Source organism: Cryptomeria japonica, chromosome 9 (assembly GCF_030272615.1).
Source record: "Cryptomeria japonica chromosome 9, Sugi_1.0, whole genome shotgun sequence".
NCBI lineage: Eukaryota > Viridiplantae > Streptophyta > Pinopsida > Cupressales > Cupressaceae > Cryptomeria > Cryptomeria japonica.
In genome coordinates, this window is record NC_081413.1 from 250,641,182 (window position 1) to 250,668,672 (window position 27,491).

General features: G+C 36.4%; 2 protein-coding genes across 2 annotated transcripts; both read left to right on the forward strand.

Moving 5' to 3' along the window:
• The first annotated feature begins 604 nt into the window (after positions 1-604).
• LOC131044128 (uncharacterized) lies at positions 605-23,924 on the forward strand. The gene is made up of 2 exons (XM_057977382.2): positions 605-1,207; positions 23,366-23,924. Exons 1-2 carry the CDS (start codon positions 954-956, stop codon positions 23,487-23,489), a joined length of 378 nt encoding a protein of 125 aa, XP_057833365.2. The 5' UTR covers positions 605-953; the 3' UTR covers positions 23,490-23,924.
• LOC131858123 (uncharacterized mitochondrial protein AtMg00810-like) lies at positions 5,773-15,018 on the forward strand. The gene is made up of 2 exons (XM_059211129.1): positions 5,773-9,346; positions 9,612-15,018. The coding sequence occupies exon 2, from the start codon at positions 11,381-11,383 to the stop codon at positions 12,374-12,376; it is 996 nt and encodes a 331-aa protein (XP_059067112.1). The 5' UTR covers positions 5,773-9,346; positions 9,612-11,380; the 3' UTR covers positions 12,377-15,018.
• Positions 23,925-27,491: the final 3,567 nt, after the last annotated feature.

Here is a 27,491-nt window from a genome sequence, read left to right on the forward strand (position 1 = left end):
TTGATTGAGCTTCATTGTAATATTCTCAATGTAATTAGGTGTGGCTCCCTTCAGCCATTTTTATATATCAAAAAAATAAAAAAATAAAATCAATAAACAAAAAATAATTGAAATAAATAAAAATAAGTGTCTTCATAATGATATTCCTCAACATCATTTACATAATTTAAAAAAATATAAATATGGTAATTATATTTTTTATTTTTATAATTTATTATAACCTCTCAAACAAGCAGTTTAAATTTTACAATTTTATTTCAAATATTATAATAAACAATATTGAATATTTATAACAAAAGAAACAAGAAAACTAGAAATCCTAATGTAGTTCTAAATAAAAGTTTTAGAGTTGAAATTAAATAGTAAAAAGTAGTTGGGTGCGTAATGTTGTGATCGCATTATTAAAAGTACATTTTATTAGAAACAAACAAAGCTTGTTTAAAATCGATAAGCTTGGCCACCTCATGAATCTTATCATTGTCCCCTCAAAAAGAATCTTTGGTTTCACACCAGTCTATCCAGCACCCAAAAATACACAATGAAGTTATTCTTTTATTATGGCCCGAGTAACCGGCAATGTTCAAAAGCAAGTCATGGTATTTATATTGCGTAAAAGCAACCGTCAAAGCTGGTGATTTGATAGATGCCCGCTTTTCTCATGTTAGTTGGATTTAACTTGTTCAACAAATGCCAATTCTTCAGCTGGGTACCGTGTAGGGGAGTCCTTGATTTGCACAGGATTTCTGTTGCTGCCATAACATTTTATAAGTATCCAAGCGTCTCTAAACGGGATAGGGGAACTAGTTTATTCCGCTGGCTTCTTCAAGGCAAAACCAAGGCTCCAGGGACTGCACCTCACCTTTCTTCAGCTTGTGGTGCGGCTCTTCCTCCTCGGAAATCAGGAAAAGAGGAGGGGACTTCATTAAAGGTGGAAGCTGTTCATCCTCTAACTAATGGGTATAGGGATGGCTCGCCCAGAACTGCCCGCTACTCCTTTTCCAGCCCCTATGGCAATGAACAAGGAAAATGAGACTGGAGTTCTGAAGGTGTGTATGAAGAGCAGCCTGAAAAAGCAGCGTGGGTGTGCTGCAGGCACAGAGGACACAATTCCCAATGCTGATGGTGCTGATTGTAAGAGGAAGAGGAAAGTGCGGTGGATTGATGCAAATGGACAGGACCTGGCGCAAATCAAGGAATTCGAGCAAAGGTATAATCTGTAGCCTTTCCACCTTTTTAATGCTAAACAGGTCTTATTGGTTTCTCCTCATTTGATTCTTTAGGCATTGTTCTATTCTTGGAGTCTCGGGGATACACCTGGGTTTGCCCTGATAGTTACACAGACGACCTTTCTTTGTGAATGCATCAAGCACAGAGGTTTTCTTCTTCAGTGCATTGCTGAATTTACATTCTGAGGCCCAATTTTAATAGAATCTAAGTCTACTCAGTTAACAACTACCAGTTTGATTCATTCATTCAACAGGATCCCTGGCACCAGCTTAAACCATTAGCTTTACTTTCTGTTTGTGATTTAATCCGCTCAATTCATAAATTTTCATATAAATTATTTTTGTTACAAATTTTTCTTGGAAATAGTAGTTAACCAAAGGGGGTTATAGTTCAATTGATTGAGCACAATTGATCAGGGCGATGGTATGTTTCTTGATAATACTATCTACCAATGATCAAAACCTTTAGAAGTTTGATATAAGGGATAGGGTCTGGATTGTGTCTGGGTGACATTGCTAGAATGGATACCCCTGGCTCTTAATTGGAAAACTAGCAGCATAAGCTCACGCTTCTACATCAAATGGCAAAACTTGTGAAAGATATAAAATCTTAAAAAAAGAAAAAAAGTAGGTGTATTGTTCATGGTGAAATTGTTTAGGCTCTTGGTTTCCCATGGTAGTTTTGGGGTGGAAAATCGATTCTAATATTAGGTTACAGAGCTAGATTATATATGATAATAAAAAATTATTAAATACTTACTTAACAGTACAGCTGCAGACGCGTGTAAATTCTCCAAACATCCATTTAAACTAAACTATCTCCGAGAACTGTTAAAGATAAGTTTAGATAGTCAGTCAGACAACATGCTAAAATTTCCGCACAACTTGACTACAAAGTAAGGATTCCCAAATATAACTGCATTCTAATAAGTAAGATAACAAGAAATGTGGAATTTCCTAAACCATAACTGCACGACAAACTTACAATCTTAACAGATATCTTTGATTGGTTACAAATCCATGGATTATATTTTATAACAGGATACTTAGATACCACTGCGTCAGAAACAATCAATCCCCAAAAGTATGGAGTTCCTTCTTCTTGCCACACCAAATAAACGTATTATCAGATAAGTTTGACCTCACCATCCTCTGTTTTCCACGGTGGTCTGTATGCAGATCCAACCATACAAGAATTCTAACATTCCATTTTTTTATTAAACATAAAAACATGTGCATATCATGTGAGAATGAATTGAAAAGGTGGTTTCTCTTGATAGCTTTTTGTGAGGCTCACCTTACTAACACCATTGTTTGTAAGAATCCCTAAACTATAACCAAAAGGTCATGCAGTCTTCCTCATACACATTTTGTCAAACACTTTGCATGCTTCATGAGGTTAAAAGGATTTCTTAGCAACTTTGGTATAAATGACATACATTCATTAATGAAAGTCAAGGTAAAATTTTGAGAATGAAATCTGCAACTATAATTCTGAAAACAAAGTTATTTAAACAATCCTAATCTGACCTTGTTTATTGTCATGAAAGGCTGCCATACACCATAGAAGTCTGGGAATAATTTTGAACATAAATCTGATATAGATGTCTCTAAATCTGCAGGTCAGTCATCAGCCACAGAGTTTCAAAAAAGTTGGATCATTCATACACGGGATTACTGTTAAACTCAATTTTCAAACATAGTTTGCAAACCAAATAGAATTCCTGCCATTTAACTGGGACAATTCTGACCCCTTACAAACTCGGGCAGAACTGAAGGTAAATCTGCCCTGATTTTTGCACCTTTTAATAGATTTCTGAACAACCAATTACTGTTCCAATAAATCTGCACTTCTTCACACATCAATATTCCAGCTTGGCGCCTTAAACTCATGCAATTACTTGTAATAATACTAAATCAGAATATAATGAAATCTGGAACTGAATATACCTGTTTGCACCATCAACTGGAAAATTGAAAATTCTCTTATTAGCAGTATCATGTGTTGCACCTGTTGGTGTTGGAAATAAGCCACACCCGGACTGACGATGGACTGGTCCAAGAGGGGCCAGTAGCTCAGTGGTAGAGCATTCCAGCAGCGTATGGAAGGTCCTAGGTTCGAGTTCTAGCTGGTCCATGTCTCAACATGGTATTAGAGCCAGGTCCAGGCTAGGAGCCCCAAGCACACGAGAGGTGTGGCTTAAGGGGGGGTGTTGGTGTTGGAAATAAGCCACACCCAGACCGACGATGGACTGGTCCAAGAGGGGCCAGTAGCTCAGTGGTAGAGCACTCCAGCAGCATATGGAAGGTCCTAGGTTCGAGTCATAGCTGGTCCATGTCTCAACAGCACCTACCAGTGAAATACCCAATAACCCATATCATGGAGTGGCTAGGGTATGGCCTATAAATCCTTCAAGAAATGACTGCAATTTCCCTGTAAACATCCAAATGCCTTCACTCCAGGTTTGTAGATTGCACTCCTTTCTCAATGTCTGCAATAAGATAAAAATGGTGGTGGTTACTGTAGCTGTACTGTAGCGGGTACTATAGCTTGCAATCCTTGTGCTTTTTCCTTCAAATATGCAAAAACAGTATTTATTTCTCTCATCTGCCTGAAGTCCACTATTTGCCTTGCTAAATTTATCTCTCAACACAGGAAACTGGTGTGCAATCTTCTCTATCGTATATTAAACCATAAAATTTGTCTTTTTGGAAGGGCTTCCCAAATTTGTAAAATCTTCACAATCTGACCATTGAAGTGCAACTGTGAATCCTGATATGAATTCACCAAGGGTTGAGCTGGGCTTTTGTCCAACCAACCAAGATACCCAAGGGTTTTTGTCCTAGGGCACACTGAATCTGGAGAACAAGCTCTCCAAAATTCTCTGAAACAAAGTCCAAGATGTCCAAAGGACCTGCTCATCTTTTTTGAAGGCTCAGCTGAGTCTTCTAGAAGAATCTAATTTAACCTCCTCAAGACTTCTAGAGTACACTTTATTTAATAAAGTGACTTATCATATTTAATTTACTTTTTCACTTAAATCTCTTCAAAAATATTTAATAAAGTGACTTTATAATATTTAATTTATTTTTTACTTAGGTCACTTTAATTAAATTAAAATAAAATTATCCTTATTATTTTACTTTATTGGGGATGACTTTAGAATAATTAATTTAATTTATCCCATTGCAATTCCCCATGTGTTAGCCTATGGGAAATAAAATAGGCTAGGAAACTCCGCTGAATGATCACATAGAAAATGGGGACATTACATTGTTGCACAATCTCTACTCTCTACTGGAGCATCACACAAAGCTTGGATAAAAGATAGGAATCCTTTGCTTGTAGTTTTCTTATCATGTTGACATAATGCTTCAACGTGTATGAAATTGTGGGAGGAAATACTTCTATCTCTATGTACTCTTATTAGCTTGAATTTTTGTTCATGAAACCTTATGACTCTTTCCTCTTTTGCATTGTTTTTGTATAAAGCATAGGTTGTGTTTTGATAGTGTTTCTTTATGGAAGCTCTCGGATTTTTTAAGAGGTGGATATGTGTTGCTACTGAATGCATTTATGATAATTAATGCTTCATTTTGGAACATATAATTCACTTCATTTGTGGCTGTTTTAGGAAGATATTTTTATTGCTTGAACTCTTGTTTACCTTCATGAATTTATTTGTTGAAGAATGGCTATGGGTTGTTGATTTTTGTTTATTATGTCAAGGGAGTCCTATCAAAAGCATTTAGGATTGCCATGCTAGTAGTAAGTGTTTATGGTGAAAATGGATAACAACAATGATGAAAGACTAAATGAATTCAACCACAAAACCCTAGCTTAACAACAACAAAGATCCACTATAACATATGAAGATTACCTAAGACAATGCAAATCAAATGAAATCACAAAGATTATACCATCACATGTCCAATAGGGTTTGAATCTCCATTCTTCCTATCTCCATTGATTTTGCTTGATATATTTGCTCTCAGATTTTATGTGCACAAGAGCTCAACAAAGAATGGAAATGTGGTTGCAAGTAGGCTTGATTGCATATGCAAGTTTGAAAGCGTAGTCGGGGATGAATGCATAGTGAGTTAGCCAGGATGCATAGATTGATTAGGGTTTGATAATGAAGGAAGCATCTCCTTATATAGAAGACATTATATGAAATGGAGGGATAAGATTGAGAAGTGTAAAAAGAGGTCGGCTATGATTAGAGGGTAGGTAAAAGAAATAATAAAATAATGAAAGGGGTAGGTAGTGTAGGAATTAAGAGATGAATGACATGCGTCATGAGTGGAAAAAGCTAATGAATTAATTAAATAAATAAAGATTTATTTAATTAATAGAAGAAGTGGATCAATTAAATAAATAAGATATTTATTTAATTTAGGGAAAGGGTAATTTAAATAAATAAATGTATTTATTTAAATGAGAAATAAGGTTAGAAGAGGATAAATGAATTAATTAAATAAATAAGGATTTATTTAATTAATAGAAGAATTAGGATAACATGATTAAATAAATAAAATATTTATTTAATTAGACTGGACAATTTTAGGTGTCTACAGTAAGAACCTTGCCAATGTGTTTATATGATTATTTTACAATGGAATAACCTTGACTAGTGTATGGTCTTTCCCATAACATGCTTGTAGTGTTATTTTTGAGATAGCTTTTTTTCCAAGAGTGTGGGATGACCTTTCCATGGGTGTGTAGGATTCCATTACAAAGGGTATAGCCTTATCAATGGTTGTTTGATCTCAACAAGTGGGTAGGTTTCGATGACTGCCTTTTTTGGTGGCTCTTGACAAAGACATTTTGTTATTTAAAGAATTCCCAATTCAATGATAGTTGTTCTAAACTTCTATGTAAAAGTAGTCCAACTTTAATCATATGAGTGTTTTGGGTTCTTACTTGCTTCTCCCTTAGCAATGTGGGGCAGTATTCTGTAAGAATTGCATGGTTGGGTAGTAAAACCTTCTCTTATTGCCTTAAAAGGGAGATTGAAGACCTGAGCCCTTCCATGGAGTTTGTCATTCTTTTGCTGATTTTGTTCTTCTTTAAAAATTTGAAAATTATAGTGTATTTTATGCATCTTGGTAGGCCCTGTAATAAATTGGGGATTTGGAATACTATTGGAATCAATGTCATCATTGTTAAACCTCTATGTGGATAAATCATAAAATTGATAAGTTTATTCTGTTGTTCACAAGCATTGCAGTTTCAGGATATGCCACTGGAGAAGCAGTCTGTCTGGCATTTATCTTGAAAGTGCTAGGATATTCTACCTATTCAAGGCATTATCATTAAATGTTACCAATTCTCAAACAAACAAACCAAAACTTATAGTATTCAATAACTATAGTTTCAAACTTGAAAGTTGGTGGAAGTTTGAGTTCTTATAGTAATTCTTTCATCCTAAAACTATATTCTTACTTCTCTGCAATTTTCCCTTGATTACACCTTGTGCAGAGAGTTATTAATTTGCAATTTCTCTGTTGAACAGGAAAAGGAACAAAATGGATAATTTCTGGGTCCCAAATCTGATTTTTGAGCTGGATTATTGAAATAATTTTGCAGTATAAAATCAATTATCATTTTTTTTCTGTTTGTGAAAATGTTCTGAACTTTCTTCATGATTTTACAATATTTTTGTAGTATATCCGTGAACCATATCTCTGTGACTTTTTCTTATTTTTCTGGAAGCTTGGCATGTTTGATTTAATGCTATTAGATTTCCACGTTTGATTTAATTTGATTTTAGCAAACATACTTTTGATGCATACAATAGGAAAATTGTTCTACGATGCATTTGAATTACTTGATGCAAATTATATTCCAGACTAACTTTTACTCTAAACACTGAATCTTCAGTACTCAGGAGTCAATCAGGACGTTAGCTTCTTGGAAGCGCTACAAGGATGTATCTATATGGGACTCTAGCATACCAGCTCATATAGTCTTCAATGTAGCTTTTTTTGGCTTGCAATTCCATGATTTTCAGTTGCTCAAAGTTTTCTTCATTTACTAATTTAGTACAAGGATGCAGACATTAAACATTCCAATTATAGAAAATTCAGCATATTTGCAACCATAGTTAAAAAATTTGGGCTTGGCAAAAACTCAACTCCCAAAATTTTGACTCAAGACTTGAGACTTGGCAAAACAATAGGAAACAGTAACCTAAAACAAACTTAAACTAGTGCATGAGACACATGAAGAATGAATTTAGAGAACGCCTAAGTCTCTTTTGTTAACCATTTTGTCACAATTCAAAGAATGACCTTCAAGGCTTCAAACACGCTCAAAATTCATGATTTCGAAGTTCCTGTTGAAAATATTAGCTAAGTTCGGATATCTGATTATCAAACTTTTGATGTTGTCAAATGACAATCAAAATATATATGTATTATCTCAATTTATTTGTTATTGGGCTGGACCCAAATGTAACGTGGGAAACAACTTTAAGCTAGGCTTAAATGTAACGTGAAAGGCTATTGGGCTGGACCCAAGGATGTCTACCGCCAAAAGGAGGATATATATAATCAACTTCAAGATGAAGTCAAACACATTCATTTTGATATAGCAATGCGATCTGCTCTTCCACACTTAGCGATCTGCTCTTCTGCACTTAGCAAATCTGCTGTTCTACACTTTGGCGAACTTCAAAGACATTGTTGAGCGAAGTTGTCAAGATTGTCTATGATTCTGCTCTAGTCTATTGGAGTCATCTTCTGCTGATCTGCTCCTTTCGTCATCTATTGCTGGTTAGGGTTGCATCCTCTATCATCTTGCCAACTTGCTGTTTGGATAGCAATCAGAGATAAGTCTGTTATGTTGTAATTGCCTATCATTGAGATAATACATTTCATAGTTTAAGGTTGGGTTTTTCATCTCCAAGAGGGAGGTTTTCCCATGGTATTGGTGTCTTGTGTCTTGTGTTTCATTACTATTATTGTTTATTCACAGTCTGATTATAGTTAATTGGTTTGTTTAACATCTGAGCACTTAAAATTAACATGGTATTAGAGCTTTAGGTTCATTCAAATAATCAGATTATTAGTTGCTTTTCACTTTCAGTTTGCTGTTTTAGTTTTGCAAGATGGTTATAGGTCTGAAAGTAGAGGATAGTCTTGAAGGTTCCCTCACATCATGGAAAGTTCATGTCCTCCTTGCTCTTGAAGAATTAGAGCTATTATAGTTCGTGGAAGATACGGATCTGACTAAACCTTTGGATCCGGAAGAGTTAAAGCAATTAAAAAAGAATGCCCTCAAAGCAAAGAAGTTCCATATTGATTCCGTGAAGGATCATCTTGTTCCAGTCATCTCCAAATTGAAGACAACCCGAGAGATGTTCAAACACCTAGAAGGGATATATGAGACCAACAACATCAACCGGGCACTCACATTGAGGCAACAACTTCTCCAAGTCAAAATGTGCAAAGGAGATTCAGTCATGTCCTTCTTCATGAAGATTTTAGAATTGAAGGACCAACTCAACGCCATTGGAAACGAGGTTGTGGACAAGGATATTGTCATGATTGCATTGAATAGTCTTCCCGACTCTTGGGATCCCTTCATTCCAAGGATAAGTGGAAGAGCTGAATTCCCTTCCTTTGATCGCCTCTGGTCAGATTGTATTCAAGAGGAGTCTCGCCTAGCTGCTAGAGAAATGCACAAAGGCTCTCATGGAGGAGATCAACATGTGCTTGCATCTCAACATGTTAGGAGAAAGGTAAGCCATTGGAAAAAGAACAATTTCAAAAGAGATAGAGACTTCAGACCTCCAGCCTTCGATTCAAGGAGGAAGCCAAGAGATCTTTCACGTGTCCGTTGCTTCAGATGTGACAAGTTTGAACATTATGCCAAAGAATGTTAGAATTCGCCCATGCAAGGAGAGGCCAACCTGAATGAAGTTGCAAACTCAAAAGACAATGAAGATTACCTCTTCATTTCTGCCTTGTCCAGCAATGTGCCAACCGATAGCAACACTTGGTTAATCGACAGTGGTGCATCTAGACACATCACGGGATATCGAGAGCATCTCTCAGACTTGATGGAGAAAGAGTCCAACCTTCATGTGGTAATTGGTGATGATGCTCAGTATTCGGTAAGAGGCTTTGGTAGCACTTCTTTAAATTTAGAATCTGGTATGTCCTTGCATCTTAGTAACATTTTATTTGTCCCTGGAATTAAGAGGAATTTAATTTCTATTTTTGCCCTAGAAGATAAAGGTTATCAAATAGCATTTTTTGAGGGTAAAGTACTTGCATGGCCTAAGAAATCTAGTATATAATCTGCTCATGTTATTGGAAATAGATATGATAGTTTGTATAAGCTTTCAGCTAAACCCATTCAAGCACTCATTAATGAAGCTCCTGAATCTAGCGAGCTATGGCATAGAAGGCTCGGTCATCTTCACTATCAGGCACTTCCTTCACTTGAAAGGATGGTTAAAGGTATGCCTAAACTTAATCAATCTCATGATGATGCTTGCAAAGGTTGTGCATTAGGTAAGAACACCAAAAGTCCATTTCATAAAAGTGAAAGTAGAGCTAAAGAAAAACTAGCACTTGTTCATTTTGATCTATGTGGACCTATGTCTGTTCCTTCACCTAGCGGATTTCTATACTATGTTACATTTATAGATGATTTTTCTAGAAAGACTTAGATTTACTTTCTAAAATCTAAAGAATCTAATGAAGTGTTAAGTAGGTTTAAAAAATTTAAAGCTCTAGCTGAAAATATGTCTGGTAAAAGGATTAAAATGTTAAGATTTGACAATGGAGGTGAATACACCTCAAGTAGCTTCAATGACTTTTGCGCAGAAACATGAATTAAGAGGGAGTTCTGCGTTCCCTACAATCCTCAACAAAATGGTGTAGTTGAACGAAAGAATAGAACCATTGTTGAAGCTGCCAAAGCTATGATTCACGATCAGGACCTGCAGATCTTCTTATGGGTTGAAGCATCCAAGACTGCTGTGTACATTCAGAATAGATGTCCTCACCGTGTCCTGAAGAACATAACTCTCGAGGAAGCCTTCACAGGAGTCAAACCAGATATAAGCCACCTAAGGATCTTTGGAAGTCCTGTCTATGTTCATGTGTCAAAGGAAAAGAGGACTAAGTTAGAGCCTTCTGAGAAGAAGGATATCCTTGTTGGGTATAGTGAATCTTCCAAGGCATTTCGCATCTACATTCCTGGTCAAAGGTACATTGAGGTAAGTAGGGATGTCACCTTTGAAGAAAATATTGCTTTCAAGAAATCTAAAGGTTCTCTTATTGATAATGATAAAGAAGTTAATGATAATCAAGATATGGATATTAATACTAACCCTGAGATTCAGAGGGAGCCTATTGAGCCTCCTGAACCTATTGAGCATGATGATCCTCGTGAGCCTCTAGTTTCAACTGATGGACCTAGAGATATTGCAGTTAGCAAGAAAAGACCCCTTTGGGTTAGAAGCACAATTCAAGATGCATAACAGTTTGCAGCTCCTAGTGGCACATTCAGAGAAAGTAAGAGACCTCAGAAGCTCCCTAACTATGTTGCAATGATTTGCAACATCATTGAGGCCGAACTATCTAGCATAGAAGAAGCTATAGACCAGCAAGCATGAAAGTTAGCTATGGACGAAGAGTATCAATCCATCATCAAGAATGATGTCTGGGATATTGTGCCTAGACCTAAAGGTAAGTCTGTTGTTTCTTCCAAATGGTTGTTTAAAATTAAACATGTTGCTGATGGTAGTATAGAGAAATATAAAGCTAGATTTGTAGCTCATGGTTTTTCTCAAAAGGAAAGCATAGATTATGAAGAAACATTTGCTCCTGTTGCTAGATATACTTCTATTAGAACTATTATAGCTATTGTTGCAGCCAAAGGTTGGAAATTACATCAAATGGATGTAAAGACTGCCTTCCTTAATGGTGTTATTGAGGAAGAAGTCTATATTGAACAACTTGAAGGTTTTGAGATTCATAATAGAGAGACTCATGTGTGCAGATTGAAGAAAGCTCTCTATGGCCTCAAGCAAGCTCCTAGAGCTTGGTATGAAAGAATTGATAAGTACTTAGTTAGTTTAGGATTTTATTAGAATGATGCTGATCCTAACATTTACTTTAAAGTATTTAATTGTGAAATGCTAATTCTGGTTTTATATGTTGATGATTTATTTCTAACTGATGAAGATAGTCTCATCATTAGGTGTAAGAAAGAATTAGCTACTGAATTTGAAATGAAGGATCTAGGTCTAATGCATTACTTTCTAGGGTTAGAAGTGTGGCAAAGACCTAATGAAATTATTCTAAGTCAAGGTAAATATACTATTGATATATTGAAAAGATTTGGTATGATGGACTGTAAACCTATGTCTACTCCTATGGAAACTAACTTGAAGAAGTTGAGTATTTCTGCAGCTAACTCTGATTTTGCAGATCCCTCAGAGTATAGGCAGTTGATTGGATCCTTGATGTATCTAGTCAACACTAGACCAGATATCTACTATGCAGCGAGTGCACTTAGCCAATTCATGAACCAGCCAAAGCATGTTCACTTGGTGGCAGCCAAGCACATTCTAAGATACTTGGGTGGAACAATTGGCTATGGGTTGAAGTATTCGATCAACACGACAATCAACTTGGAAGTCTACACTGATTCTGATTGGGTTGGAAGTGTTACTGACAGGAAAAGCACTTCAGGAATCTGTTTCAGCTTGGGTTCCACTATGATCTCTTGGGCCAGTAGGAAACAGTCCTCAGTTGCATTAAGTATTGTAGAAGCTGAATACATTGCCTCAAGTGTGGCAACTAGAGAAGCAGTTTGGCTTCGCAAGCTTCTTGCTGGGTTGTTTGGACAACCATGGGAATCCATTGTTATTTATTGTGATAACCAGAGTTGTATTAAAATGTTTAACAATCTCGTGTTTCATGACAGGTCAAAACATGTGGAAACTCATTATCACTATATTCGTGATATGGCACAAAGAGGTGCTATCCAGCTGAAATATATCAACACTGATGAACAGGTTTCTGATGTTCTCACCAAGCCTCTAGCTCGAGTGAAGTTTGAGTACTTCAGAGAGAAGCTTGGAATGGTGGAGAACACAACATTGATTGTGAGGGAGTCTCAATCTTAGTGATGCAATTCAGGTTGCATCTTCCACCCTCTGCGGGCAATGCAAGGTGGAGTCACCCTCTGCGAGCAATGGAAGGTGACAGTGTGTCTTTCTTTGGGAGAAGGCTGAGGTGGAAAAACCTCTTCCACCCTTTGCGGGCAATGCAAGGTGGGTCCATCCTTTGCGGGCAATGTAAGATGAACATCATGAAATGAGTTCATGATATTTATGTGTTTTACTGTAGGTATAATCCATGAAGCTTATACATTTACTCTTACGGGCAATGCAAGATGAAAGTCATGAATGGATCATGACATGTGGCAGCTATCCTCCCTAGCTAAGAGGGAGTGTTGAAAATATTAGCTAAGTTCGGATATCTGATTATCGAACTTTTGATGTTGTCAAATGACAATCAAAATATATATGTATTATCTCAATTTATTTGTTATTGGGCTGGACCCAAATGTAACGTGGGAAACAACTTTAAGCTAGGCTTAAATGTAACGTGAAAGGCTATTGGGCTGGACCCAAACACTTAACGTGAGAAGAATGTATTATTATTAAATAATGTTGCAAGCAGACCTAAGGATGTCTACCGCCAAAAGGAGGATATATATAATCAACTTCAAGATGAAGTCAAACACATTCATTTTGATATAGCAATGCGATCTGCTCTTCCACACTTAGCGATCTGCTCTTCTACACTCAGCGAATCTGTTGTTCTACACTTTGGCAAACTTCAAAGACATTGTTGAGCGAAGTTGTCAAGATCGTCTATGATTCTGCTCCAGTCTATTGGAGTCATCTTCTGCTGATCTGCTCCTTTGTTCATCTACTGCTGGTTAGGGCTGCATCTTCTATCATCTTGCCAACTTGCTGCTTGGACAACAATCAGAGATAAGTCTGTTATGTTGTAATTGCCTATCATTGAGATAATACATTTCATAGTTTAAGGCTGGGTTTTTCTTCTCCAAGAGGGAGGTTTTCCCAAGGTATTGGTGTCTTGTGTCTTGTGTTTCATTACTATTATTGTTTATTCACAGTCTGATTATAGTTAATTGGTTTGTTTAACATCTGAGCACTTAAAATTAACACCAAATAGTGTATAATTTTGTAACAGCCAACTACAATCTGCAGCTTTATTTTCCCCCTCCTAGTACTATTACTATCTTGCCTCGAAGAAGGTAAACCTGAATCATATTAAGTGAATGATTCCTTAAGTATATCTCAAATCATCAATTAAATCTTCAGACTGCACTTCCAATCAGTCAATAATCACTTTGCTCTGCTGCATTTACACCTTAAAAAGATATAAATGAGGGGAAAGAAAATGCAAACTAATGCCTAGAAAAAATGGATTGCAAATGTTGCCCTCTTGAAGAGGCCTTGCAAATTGGTGTTTAAGGTGTTGTACTCTACTGGAGATGGGCAAGTTCGTCATCCTTTGCATTTGTCATTGGTTATGCTACTCTTTAAACGACATAGTGACCATTCTTTGCATATAATGTGTTGACTAAGTAACTGTGGTCATCCTAGATGTTTTCAAGTTCTGATGTGAAGTTATTTTTGATTCCCTAAATCAGTCCCCTATTTATATGATTAAATGTTCCCTCAAACTCATTCATGGTTCTTGAACATTATCAATTTCTGCATTGTAGAATCTATCTTCTAGCTTTTACATTACTGTAGTTTATGTTCCCTTCTCTTTGGTAAGAAAGGTAAGGTTTTAGAGCCATCAGGATCTTCATCTTTGCACTCTATCTCCGTATTAATATGATCCAGTAGGCTTGGAGCAAGTTTGTGACAATACCTTCAAACCCAGTCATCATTTGGGGACCACAACTTTGTATTGTAGGTCAAATGAGTCCATACAAAACCATATAAAAGCTTAAGATGTGTACACAATGATCAAAGGGTGCAAAATTTTGTACAACAAAGTTTGTCCAAAAAAAAAAAACAATACTAAAAGGCTTGAAATTGAAATATACAAAATTTAGAAAATTTAGGAAAATATAAATCTACTCTTTTAAAATTTCATGTGATGACATATCCTTTCAACTTGTTGGGGGAATGCTTGTCCCACGGACTCTGAAATTCGAAGTTGAATCATTTCATTTTGTATTATAAAGTTTTTCATATTTTGAGGAAAATCGCTATAGAAGAATTAATGTCTGAATCTAAGAATTAGAGAGATTTGTTGCAGAACAAAGAGAGTCAAGAGCTTCACATATCTTCTCAAATATTATTGTCACTTTTGCATTGATTAGGGAGTGTGGTAGTTGTCATTTTATGACACCCTTGGTCCATCGATGAGAACCGATTAGAGATATGTTCCATGGACCAACGCTGCCCCAGTTTATCAAGGAGAAAAGCAATGGAATTATGAAGTGTGAAGTGTTGTCTTGTTAGAAGCAAGTTGCTAAGTCTTCCCAACTTCGGTGACCCAGGTCTTCGAAGTTCCCCCAACTCCGGAACCCCCAGGTTCCCAAGTTCCTAGTTCTTCTACCCCGGAACTCCGAAACCCCCAAGTTCCCAAGTTCCTAAGTCTTCAACCCCGGAACTTCGTAACCCCCAGGTTCCCAAGTTCCTAGTTCTTCTACCCCGAAACTCCAGAACCTCTAGGTTCTCAAGCTCCCAAGTCTTCAACCTCGGAACTCCGGAACCCCCAGGTTCCCAAGTTCTTAGTTCTTCTATCTTGGAACTCCGGAACCCCGAAGTTCCCAAGTTGCTAAGTCTTCCCAACTTCGGTGACCCAGGTCACCGAAGTTTCCCCAACTTCGGTGAACTAGGTCTCCGAAGTCTTCCAAACTACTTTTGGCTTGCAACACTTCCGGATGGCGTGATCGACATTCAAAGCTTTAAATGTTCCGACAACTTTGGTGACTTATGCACCTTCTTTTGTGGAGCCACATGGGTGCATTTAATGTTTTTGGCAGGATTTCCATCAAGGGAGGTATGGGGCCATGCTTGTTGTGGTGACTTATGTCATGTCTGCATACTCTGACTTTGGAAGGTCAGTCAATCCACCCTTCTCAGAATTGTCTTTTGTGGGTATGGCTAGGTTGCTTGCATGTACAAGTCAAGTGCATGCACTTCCCTGCACTCCTAGACTGACATATAGGGGTCATGATCACTCTTGTAACCATTTTTCTATATAAAGGCTGTTAAGCTCATTGTAAGGGGTTTTCTCCCTGTTGGCTTGAGCTATTCCATGCTCTCCCACTTCTCTTGTATTTATCTTGCATTTGTGCAACTGTAAGTTTGGCCATTGGCTTTATAATTAATTGAAATCACCATTCTTGCCTACTTTCAACTTATGTATGCTGTGTATGTTTCCTTACCTTCATAATAGGTGTATGTTTTGTGGTTCTTCTCTTATATATGCTGGGTTAAATTTATTTCTGAGTGTGACTTGTGGGAAACCTTCTCCCCTCTTGGCATTCAGTGAAATCTAACCTTCATACATGCATTGGGGTCACTCATACAACTGAAGTTTGTGCATCTCCTGGGTGTTTCAGTTGATTTTTTGTGTCATTTCGGGTAGGGAGAGGAACAATCTTTTCTTGGTGCATCACCTCCTTTTATTTCAAGCATTTCTCTCTTCCCTTTACCTTTGCAATTTGTTAGGATAGGCCTAGGAGTTAGTTTTGAAGTGTTGAGTTGGTTCAAAACCTGCACCTGGATTGAGAAGGAAGCCAGCCTTCTTCGGAGATTCAACCCCCTTGCACAAGGTTCCACACTTCAGGGTTGTTTCCATCTTTCACAAGGTTGTTGAGTTGATAGCTTAGCAAGGGTGCAAGCTTTTGTGATAACAGTAACTTAACATCTCTTCTTAAGAGATTGCTACTTTATTGTATGTTAAATAGTAATGGCTTCTTACATATCTTCTCAAAGCTAGTTGTACGTATATCTCAAATCAATGAATTAAAAACATCTAACTTGCAACAATTTAGTGTGTTATCCATTGCATTGCTAATTAATTTTAGATCATAGAAACATTAATGTTCTTAGAATCATAGCCCTTAATAAGTAGTGTTGTTTCATAGCCCCTTACTCAAAGTTCCATGTCAATCTTAAACTGCATTTATCTGCGTGGTGTTTGATTTTCCTATAACTACCCCTTTCAATTCAAAAGAGAGTGGTGATAACCATTCATTTATATATGATAAAACTCCCATCGACTTGACAGGGGGAGTGGTGTGATGACACAAATCTATCATTTCTAAGCTTTATGTCTTTATATGTTATGTTTGAAATTACCTTTCTCCTTTGTACTAATGATTTGGATTTGATTTGCTTTAAGGAAATTTTAAATTTTAAATGCTCTAAAACCCAGTTCACTTTTATTTAAAAAAAAGATACGAGTTTTCTCAAAAAAAGTTATTCTTCCTTGATAAAATCTCCAATTGTATAGATATACAATTCCATGATATATACTAAAGCCAGGTAAAGGTCAGAGACTCGTTGTTTTGTAAATTTGACACATGTCCTAGGTAACTGAAAATAAGTACTGTACTCCTACTGGGTTCATCCTCTCAGTATGCTATCTGAGGGTTTTTTCAAGATGATGAGGATTTATGACTTGAACGTGCAAGTTATTATTCAAAACGCACTGAGTACATTCCATAGTAGTTTAATGTAGATCAAAAGACTGTTTCTTTGAAAGGTGGGCTTAAGAATACTGCTTTCCTTATGTGTGGATCCTTCAGGCATTTACCAACACTAGCTTTTATGTCATGTCCCCTTTTTGGATTACCTTGTATTTTACCCTGATTGCTGTTATGAGATTTATGATGTATTAAGAATTGCTCTGCTCTTAGGAATACTGATGCTTGTTCAATTACTTTCCTTGATGCTGGTCTGAATCTCTTAGGCTATTTCTGCTTTTGAACAGACCGATCCTTCTTATTTTCTGCTTTTGAACAGACTGATCCATCTTATTTTCTGCTCTAATCTGCCTTAAAAATCTGAATGATATTCCCTGAATTGATTCCTCAAATAACCCTCAAACATCTCTTATTTATACCTTCCAATAAAGCATCTCTTCATGAAAGGTTACAGCTCCTCAGCTAGGTTGGCTAGCAACATTACAAAATATGTGTTTTGATTATTATTAATCATCTTTAAATACTTTGCCCAAAGCTGGGCGCAACAAATGGGGGTCGGCCCTAGCAAACACATAAACTTAGTCGGCCCTTTTTATAGGCACAAGCAATTTATTTATTTATTTTATTTGCGATTTTCTTCTATTAACATAGGTCGGCTTTAACTTATTTATGCATGTCATGCATTGCCTAGGTCTTGGTATTTAATCATGTTGTGACTGGTTTGTTGATTGCTATGTCTAAGGTTTCATATGGGGGCATGACAGTCCGCCCTTCCCAAAATTTTCTTGTCCTCAAGCAATGGAGCCTAATTTTGTAATCCACCTTTTGCTGCACTACTATGATGTTATCTGATTGGTTTGTTGATTGCTATGTCTAAGGTTTCATATGGGGGCATGACAGTCCGCCCTTCCCAAAATTTTCTTGTCCTCAAGCAATGGAGCCTAATTTTGTAATCCACCTTTTGCTGCACTACTATGATGTTATCTCAAGGCATATATCTCTGTCTTTAACTCAATGTGAGTTATCTCGACCAATGATTGGAAATTTGCAAGGTTTGTAGTTTTAGGACAAGTTTCCTCTCATCAATTGTAGTCATGAGAACAGTTTTGGTTAGTTGTATGGATATCTCTTCGAGTTAAAGCGAGGGCAAACTCAACACATATTAAGATGAGGAGAAGCAAGACACACATCTATGACCTTAAATGCAACATTCTTTTCTTAGTAAATTTATATTTTTTTGGTTCACTCATTATTCTCATATCTAGAACATATTAGGTATGAACCAAACACAGAGTATACACATAAAAACACGGAGTATACATATAAAAACACGGAGTATACACATGAATATATGTAGACACAGAGCATACACATAAATATAGGAATTGCTAGATTCCTTCTCTTTGACTTGCATGCATCCATATTTTACCCTAATATCTAAACACATTAGGGTTTGTGGAAGGAAACACGATAAGTCCACCTTGATGCCACTCCTGCATTAAGCCCAAGAACAAGAAATCATCCAATCATGGTAACTCGCCTCTTATCCCACAAGTGGCAGGAATGTCCAACTATGACCAATTCCAGCCCTTGGGTTAATCATTATTCCACAACTAGTAGGAACGTCCAACTATGACCAGTTCCATCCCTTGGGGTAATCAATTCATCACTTGGGCCCACAAGAAGCAGGAACATCCAATTATGACCAGCTCCATCTCTTGGGGTAATCTTTTCATCACTTGGTCCACAAGAAGCAAGATTGTCCAACTATGACCAGCTCCATCCCTTGGGGTAATCTTTTCATCACTTGGCCCACAAGAGGCAGGAACATCCAGCTATGATTAGTTCCATCCTTTGGGGTAATCAATTCATCAATGGGCCCACAAGAGGCAGAAACGTCCAACTATGAGTAGTTCCATCCCTTGGGGTAATCAATTCACCACTTGGCCCACAAGAGGCAGGAATGTCCAACTATGAGTAGTTCCATCCCTTGGGGTAATCAATTCATCACTTGGCCCACAAGAGGCAGGAATGTCCAACAAGGACTAGTCCCATCCCTTGGGTAATCAATTCATCACTTGGCCCACAAGAGGCAGGAACGTCCAACTATGACCAGTTCCATCCCTTGGGGTAATCAATTCATCACTCGGCCCACAAGAGGCAGGAATGTCCAATTATGACCAGTCCCATCCCTTGGGGTAGAAGTTTCAATGTTACAATTTTTTTTTCTTTTTTATTGTGGAGATTGGCTGGATAATTTGTTTCTAGATCTTGAGGATGCAAGGGTGCCGTAACCACTAGATTTGTTCCTCCACAAAGCTCCATTATTGTCCCTTCTTCCTTTGATTGGATGATTTTATGATCTCTTTCATCATGTCTTATTTTTTTGTTTGGGTTTAATTCTCCTTTTTTTCCTCTTCTCTATTGGATATTGCTTATATATTATCAGCTTGGCTTCTTTTCCCATATATATGCCTTGGTTACCATTTTTCTTTACATTTGAAACACTAGTTTTTCTTTTTGAGATGTTTTAGATTACAAATGTGTCCGCGTCTCCATTATCTTTGCATTTATAGCACACCTTTTTCTCTCTACCCTTGTCTTGCTCACAGATATGCCCATGCCTCCATTTTCCTTTGCATTGGAAACATAAGTTCTTGCTTCTTAAGTCGTCACAGTCATCTCTAGAGATAAAGGTTCTCTTATGCCTTTCATTATCATAGAAGGTGTCTTCTTTTGATATTGTGTTTAGAGTATCCCTCTTCCCTTGTTTGGGTAACATCAAGCCGAGTGGCTTTAAGGATTGCTTCTTGGAGTGTAGTAGGATCCAAGGCACTTACTAGGCCTCAAGTGGCATCCGACAATCCTTCTATAAATAAGTAGATGAGCCTTCTTTCTGATATTCTGGGTACCATAATAGATAATCTTTGAAACTCAGCCACATAATCTTCAATAGAGCCCTCTTGCCTTATTTTTGTTAACTCTTTGAAGTATTTCTTGGGGTGCTTTTGATCAAACCTCTCAATTAGTTTTTCAGTGAAGGCATCATAGGTTTTTATATTCTGGTGGTTTTGGGTGACCAATCCATGGTACCACCATTCATGGGCTACTCCTTAATTGTAATATGGCAAACTTAATGACATCCTCTTCTAGCATTGGGTTAAGAGATAGGTATGTATCAAGCTTTTGGATCCATGTTTGGGCTGTGATCTTACTTGATCCATCACAGTTTGGGACGGTCAATTTGCTCACCTTGTGCTGCAAGTCCTTATTAGTTTGGTTTTTTCCTCTTCTTTGTGTACTACTGGTTCTAGCCTCACAATATGCTGTAAAGGGGATACTTCTCTTAACTTATGAATCAAGTCTTGCTTATGCTTCAGCAAGATGATCCCAATCAGGATTTTGTGCATCTATTTCCTCCTCTTCCCTGGTCGGCCCTTCCCTGGTTAAGAAGGGAGACTGAGTTATTCTAGGGGTATATCTTGATGTGGCTCATTTTCAGATTGGCTGGGGTTGACTTCCCTTTCATGCTGAGGATTGGACTTTAGAGTGCTTATGGTGGCATTTATGTTTTGAAAGGCAAGAGCTGTTTGTTCCATAAAGGCTCTGAATTCTCGTTCCATTTGTTCCTTTCTTTTGTTGACTTGTCTTATTGTAGCTTTCTTCTTTTCCCTCTCTAGAGCCCTTAAAGCTTACTGGCTAAGTTGCATCAACTATTATCCCTCAGGCTGGCAGGAAGCTGCTCTGATAGCAATCGTAATGTGCCCTTTTTTGGATTACCTTGTTTTTTGCCATGATTTCTATTATGAGATTTCTGATGTATTAAGAATTGCTCTGCTCTTAGGAATACTGATGCTTGTTCAATTACTTTCCTTGATGCTGGTCTGAATCTCTTCGGCTATTTTTGCTTTCGAACAGACCGATCCTTCTTATTTTCTGCTTTTGAACAGACTGATCCTTCTTATTTTCTGCTATACTCTGCCTTAAAAATCATAACGATATTCCCTGAATTGATTTCTAAAGTAACTTAAAACATCTCTTATTATACCTTCCAATAAAGCACCTCTTCACAAAAGGTTACAGATCCTCAATTAGGTTGGCTAGCAACATTACAAAATATGTGTTTTAATTATTATTAATTATCTTTAAATATTTTCCCCAAATCTGTGCTCTACAAATGGGGGTCGGCCCTAGCTAACACATAAACTTAGCTGGCCCTTTTTATAGTCTCAAGCAATTTATTTATTTATTTTTATTTGCAGTTTGTTGCTATTAACATAGGTCGCCCTTAACTTATTTCTGCCCTAGTCAGCCCTTTACCATGCCATGCATTGCCTAGGTCTGGGTATTTGATCATGTTGCAACTGGTTTGTTGATTGCCGCGTCTAGGGTTTCAGACAGGGACATGCCAATTTGGCTCATTATTGGATACTGAATTCAGACTGGCTAGTTTTTTCACAGTACCAGAACACAGCAGATACATGTGTGATCAACAATGTATTACCATACCATCTTGTCACAACGATCACTTATGTGACTATAGAAGCAGAGGTGTTTGAGAGCACCATTAATGTCTCATACCTTGATATTCCAACCATGAATAATGTGAAGACAACACTGAAAAAGCTAGAATTGACACAAAAATTAAGGTATCTAGCACTCATGCACTTAGCATACTTTCCAGATCATTGCTACTCTCAGCAGGGGCACCAGACAGTATTCCTTCTTCTTGAAGCCCATGTTGGAGTTTCTTGGTGACACAAAGTCCCCCTTCGTGATAAATGTCTACCCCTGTTATGCTTACAGAGATTTGCCCACCATTATCTATCCACTTTGCCTTATTCAAACCTAATGATGGTGTTATTGACCTCAATACAGGCTTTGTCTACAGTAATATGTTTGATGCACAGAGAGGTGCCCTCTTCTTTGGCCTATAAACCTCCTATAAACCTTCAAGTTTAGGATTCTTGTTGCAATGATCACTGAAACAGGTCTAAGGGAGGCCCCAAAGACCTGCAGCAGCCCCAGATAATGCCACAACTTACAATAAAAATCTTGTCAGACATGATTAACAACTCAGGGACACCCTCAAGGCCAGGGAGTGTTAAACATTTAATGGACCAGCCCGGAGTTGAACTTAGGACCTCCCATTTGCTGCTGGGATGCTCTGTCATTGAACTACCAGCCCCATTTATGAGCAGTCCATCTTTGGTTCAGGCGTGACTCATTTTCTGACAACCCACTTGAGCTACACTCCAGGTGCTTGGGGCTCCTAGCTTGGCCTGGTTCTGACCTGGTTTCTGATAACATATTAAACGTTTCATGGACCAGCTAAGAGTCGAACCTTGGACCTCCCATTGCTTCTTGGTTGATCTGTCACTGAGCTACCAGCCCCCTTGGTGACCGGTTCATCTTCAGTTCAGGTGTGGCCCATTTCCAACAAAGAGATCAGACACATACTTTTTTGCCAACGAGAGCAGAAATCTTGGCATGGAATCAAAATGGAACTGGGGGCTCTTTTATCCTGATGAAATCAAGATTTACAATGTAGACATCAGTGGTACTGGGTTGCCCTACTTGGCTACTGGGGGTAATTTAACATCTGTTGATGGTTCTACTTGGTGCATTGCTTCATCTTTTACCAATGAATCTGACTTGCAATAGGCTTTGGGTTGGACTTTTGGATCTGGTAATGTCATTCTATATAAGTCCATCCACCTCAGCTTTTGAAGTACCGAGGACTTGTAGGTGTTGGAAAACAACTGCGGTCTCCTCATTTGTTTCTATCCCAGATTTCTTTTTTGTTTGACATTTATGAACTGCAGAAGTTTGAAATCTGAAACCATGTTCTCATCAGCATTCATACGAGCTAATTGGGCTGGCAAATGGGTACTGTATGTAGTTAGAAATCATGAAAATTCCTTATGCCCCTTCTACATTTGTAGTTGGACTTAGTCTTGCAAGAAAATGACAATCAGATACCATCTGTATTTATCTTCCAGTTGGCTCCAATTTTATGTAATATATTGATGGTTTTTATATAAAAATCACTCAGCTCTACCAAGCAGTAAAATAATTAGTTGTGAGCTCCACGTACACGAGCATCTATATCTGGTGGTTTTTTGGCATCATTGACTTCATAAATAATGTCCTTGTGACCACTTGAGAAATTGAGTCATTGGTATTGGAAATATTTACCATGTAGTGCAGATTTACTTCTTGTGATTAGTATAGTTGAATTATTAAATTAGATCCATTTACTTCTGCCAGTTTCTCAACCTACGAGTTATGGGTGGTTTAGGAGTCGGGAGTCTTACATTTTTCACTGTTTCAGATGAACATCTTGTTCGTAATTTCTATGGATAGATAATAATATTTGACTGAGTTTCTTTTGATTGTGCAGAAGTAGCTCCTCCAACGCCCATTCCTCATCTGCTATGAACTCAAACTCTGCTTTGTCATGGTTAATTGGAGCAGTCGCAATGGTTCTTCTAGTTCATGTCCTATCAATTGCAAAGTTGTTGTAAATGGTCGTTATATACAAAGTCAAAAGAATTGTTTAGTGGATGGCATTTTCTCCTAGTGTTCATGAGCTCAGTTTATATTCTTCCCAGACTTCAACAAGGTTTTCTTGTTTGTTTGTTGTAAAGTTGGTTTTTGAGGAAGATTGACAGTGTAAACAGATTGAGGCAACAATACCACTCTTTGCGAAGGTGAGGGGTTGCATACCTCATTCAGGCCATTGTATGATCTATTTGTTCATTTAACAAGGGTGCGCAACATTCAATGCTATGTGAATACGAGGATTAATATTTTTTGTTTACAACTATTGTGTTTTTTAACTAAGACAAACATTCCTGGAACAAGGTCTTCTCTACAGACTTGCAATAGTTGTGAATATTGTAAGATATTTTTCTCTCAAATAAAATATCAGAAGCATAATCATTGGAATTTTCAGTAAATTTACATGCACGTTGCCTTGTTTCATTAGTTGCTGAGTCCTCTTTTTGGTTGCTAATGAGTGTCTTCTTATTGATCATTATAATAATTGGTTAGTTGCTATGAAGCAAAAAGTTGGAGCTCAATGACTAATCTCTGCTTGCCCAACTTTTCTAATTCGTTGCTAGAAAACTTAATCCATCACATATTGCTTGGAGATTTTCTATTACTTATCAGTTAGTTTATTTTCTTCCCAACTGAACCTACGATAGTTGCTTAGAAGAGTAAGTAATACTTGTGCTATCTTTCCTTCCTGTTCTCTGTGAAATTTGAAAATAACCATTCGTGGTTCTTCGATCTTTTCTTAGTCAATTCTTTTTTCGACGTTCTAAAATATCTGTGACATATGCACCCATTTTCAAAGTGGTCAGATGCAACACTTTTGTATCAAAATAATTGCCATGTCCATCTGAATTGATTCAGCAGCTTCAATTGATCCTCACTTCACCCACTAGACATAGTTTCTGCCTAAGTTCATTGTAAAATTATTTTGTATGATCAAAGATTATTTTCATGCAGAACACCTATGTAGTCGTAGGAGGCAGGGGCTGCAGTTACATTGTAGTTATTGTTGTAATGGTGAAATTTGCATATTTATGTCAATTTTCATTTATTTTTTCGCATATTTGAAAAAATGTCTTAATGCAATTATATATTAACAAATGGCACTTTGTGTGGCATTGGTTCATCTTTCACATATTCATACTTATGCTTATCATCTATTTTTCAACAAATCATAACTAAATTAAACTAAAAAAATTAAAACAAAGGCTACATTGTACTTGCAGTCACTACCAAAAGATGCGAGTATGGAATAAAAGCTATATATAAAAAAAGAGAATTTCCACATAGTATGGGTATGGCTATATAAATACACAACACAAGAGAACTCATTTCATAGAAAAGGTTTTTATGTTTGGAAAGTCAATCTCTACAACTTCAATGGAATGGACGTCGTTTTATGTTCTTTTTGAAATGAATTAGATTTAGAGATAGAAAGACAATCCATTTTTTCTTGAATATATTATTTTATTATTTTAAATCTAATAACTATGCAAATCATATAATTAATTACTAAAGATTAATATTCTGAAGTGATGGAAACAAATGCTTATTAAAGAATCTATGAAAAATTTAGCTACTATTCAAAAGCTCAAATCAAGTCATAAACATAGATTTTCATAACATTTGAAAATCATTCTAAACATACATTTAGAAGCATCTTCTCAAATTACCAAAGCCTAAGTAGGTGTTTTCCCTATGACATGTAATCATATTTAGATATTAACTCTTAAAATCATTGTGGTATCGCCTAATTTTGAGTACTTAAGGATTCTTGAAATCGGTTGAATTTAACAATAAATAAATGAAATTGGGCGGAACACACGCAGGAGAATGATGGGTATTGGAGCTATATAAGCAGTAATCTTTTTCATTTGGAATACAGTAACATTAATAGTTTTCATTGCTTACATGGCGAATGGTGTTTATGTGTTTCTGCTGTTTTTGTTGCTCACGGCTCCTTTTGCTTTTGCATCTGGTTATAATCAATATTTATTTTCAGATGAATACATGGTTTTATTTGTCGGTATTGTGAACAACTAGATACTAACTGATTTGTAATACGGAGTTATTGATTAAAAGAATCTGATCAGGATTACGACAACCACGGGCATCCCGGGTACTGTAGCAACATGAGCGGTGATTTCATGGGGCATGCGTGGTATGGAGGAAGGGTGAGTGCAACTCTGTGTGCATAAATGTAGATCATCAGGAATTTGGAGAGTGGGCTTAGCACAGTAATAAATGGGCATTGGCTTGTTGGTGTTATCATAAATGTGATAAATAAGCTTTTCATTTATTCAATTACAGAGTCAGTAAAATTATTGTTTGTATAAGTATACCTAATGAGCAAAGAATAATACAAGTTTAAATATTATTAATTTAATATGAATTTATGTTGTATTTTTTGTTATTTGTATTTATTGTGGGGAAACTCATTTTATTATATCAATATTTGTAATGGATATATATATATGAAGAAATAAGATGTTAATGTCTAAATGATAATAAAAAAGTTAATTTAAATAATATATATCACAATATAGTAAATTGATGAGAGGATAAGACTCAATGTAGCTATTATTTTAATCCATCCCAAAATACTTCTTCCTAATCCAATCTTTTCTTCTAAAATGCTATTTTTTTGTCTTAAGATGTTTCTTTTTTTTGTGATAGTTTATATGTGGATAACAAATCATCCTTTCATTATTGAAATTCAAGGACATTGTAAACTATTGTGCTAAATATGTAATAATATAGATTTATGTTAACAAGGTAATGTGATTATCTTGCATATCATTATTTATATAAAAAATATATTTATTTTTATTTTGTATGTAGTAGTTTGTTAGATTTCTTTATTTGACTTCCATATTATCTAAAATAAGAAACCATAAGATTATGTCATGCCCAAATTTTACACCTCTAGCCCAAACACAACTAATTTCTTTTTTTTCTTTAAATATCTCTTTTAAACCTTATCGATCATCCCTAAATATATTCACAAGCTAGTCTTGCTGAAGCAAAGAGAAACCCCCTCTTAGTAGTTTCAGTGAGTACTAAGGAGTGGCTCCTTCAAATAATATTGAAACTTCATGAGTATGAATACTTTCACATAGCACCCTTAATAAAATTTGTAGGCATCTACCCTTTATATTACAAATACTTTTTCTATATAGGTTACTCTAAATATTAATTAAATTTAATCCAACTGGGCTTATATATTAATGTCATTTGAATAGTGAATATCAACCATTAACTCTGTGAATTTGATTGTTATTATTATAATTATTGTATCATTTTGTTACTACTTCTACAAGATTGACAATCTTGAATGCATTTCCTTGGGTATGTTTAATGTCCTCTAATCTACATCGTCGACCTAACCAAGTTAATTGCGGACCTGATCAATAACCAAACTCAACCTAGCCACAAATATATTATTTATGTAAGATAATTAAATAAATTCTAGTGTGCATTTTTTCGAAGCCCTTGTAAAACTCCTCGTAGGTTTGGCTCAACTAGGCACTAGTATCGAGTCTTCACCTATATACACTAATGTCACTGATTATATATACTAACTTTCTTAGTGGTAATCAACATAATTAATGCATCATCCCCCCCTTTTTAACATTTCTTCTCTTGAATTTAGCTATTTAGAGTTTACCTTCTCTTTCTCCTTTTGTTTCAAAAACAAAATATGGGTATATGTAGGATCATTGTAGGCCAAACTAGAGCCTTAAGTGGTGATTAAAATTCAGAAAAATGGAGTTAGACAACTTGATATGAAAATTTGAATAGGTTATCAACATAATTTGAAATTTTTCGTAAATTTTTTTTTGTAGCAAATTGAATGTAGTTTCTAAGCTACTAGTTGTTTTTATGAAAAAAATTAAATCTATTTGGTGAAAATTTGAAATTTCAATGCAATAGTACTAAATTTTGAGCAAGATAAAAAACAAGTGTGT

What these genes read in the sequence shown, in the direction of transcription:
- LOC131858123 (XM_059211129.1), top strand. Translation starts at nt 11,381, where the DNA reads ATGCTAATTCTGGTTTTATATGTTGATGATTTATTTCTAACTGATGAA.
- LOC131044128 (XM_057977382.2), top strand. Translation starts at nt 954, where the DNA reads ATGGGTATAGGGATGGCTCGCCCAGAACTGCCCGCTACTCCTTTTCCA. An exon ending in ATCAAGGAATTCGAGCAAAG is followed by an intron (nt 1,208 to 23,365) that starts GTATAATCTGTA and finishes TTGATTGTGCAG; the next exon opens with AAGTAGCTCCTCCAACGCCC.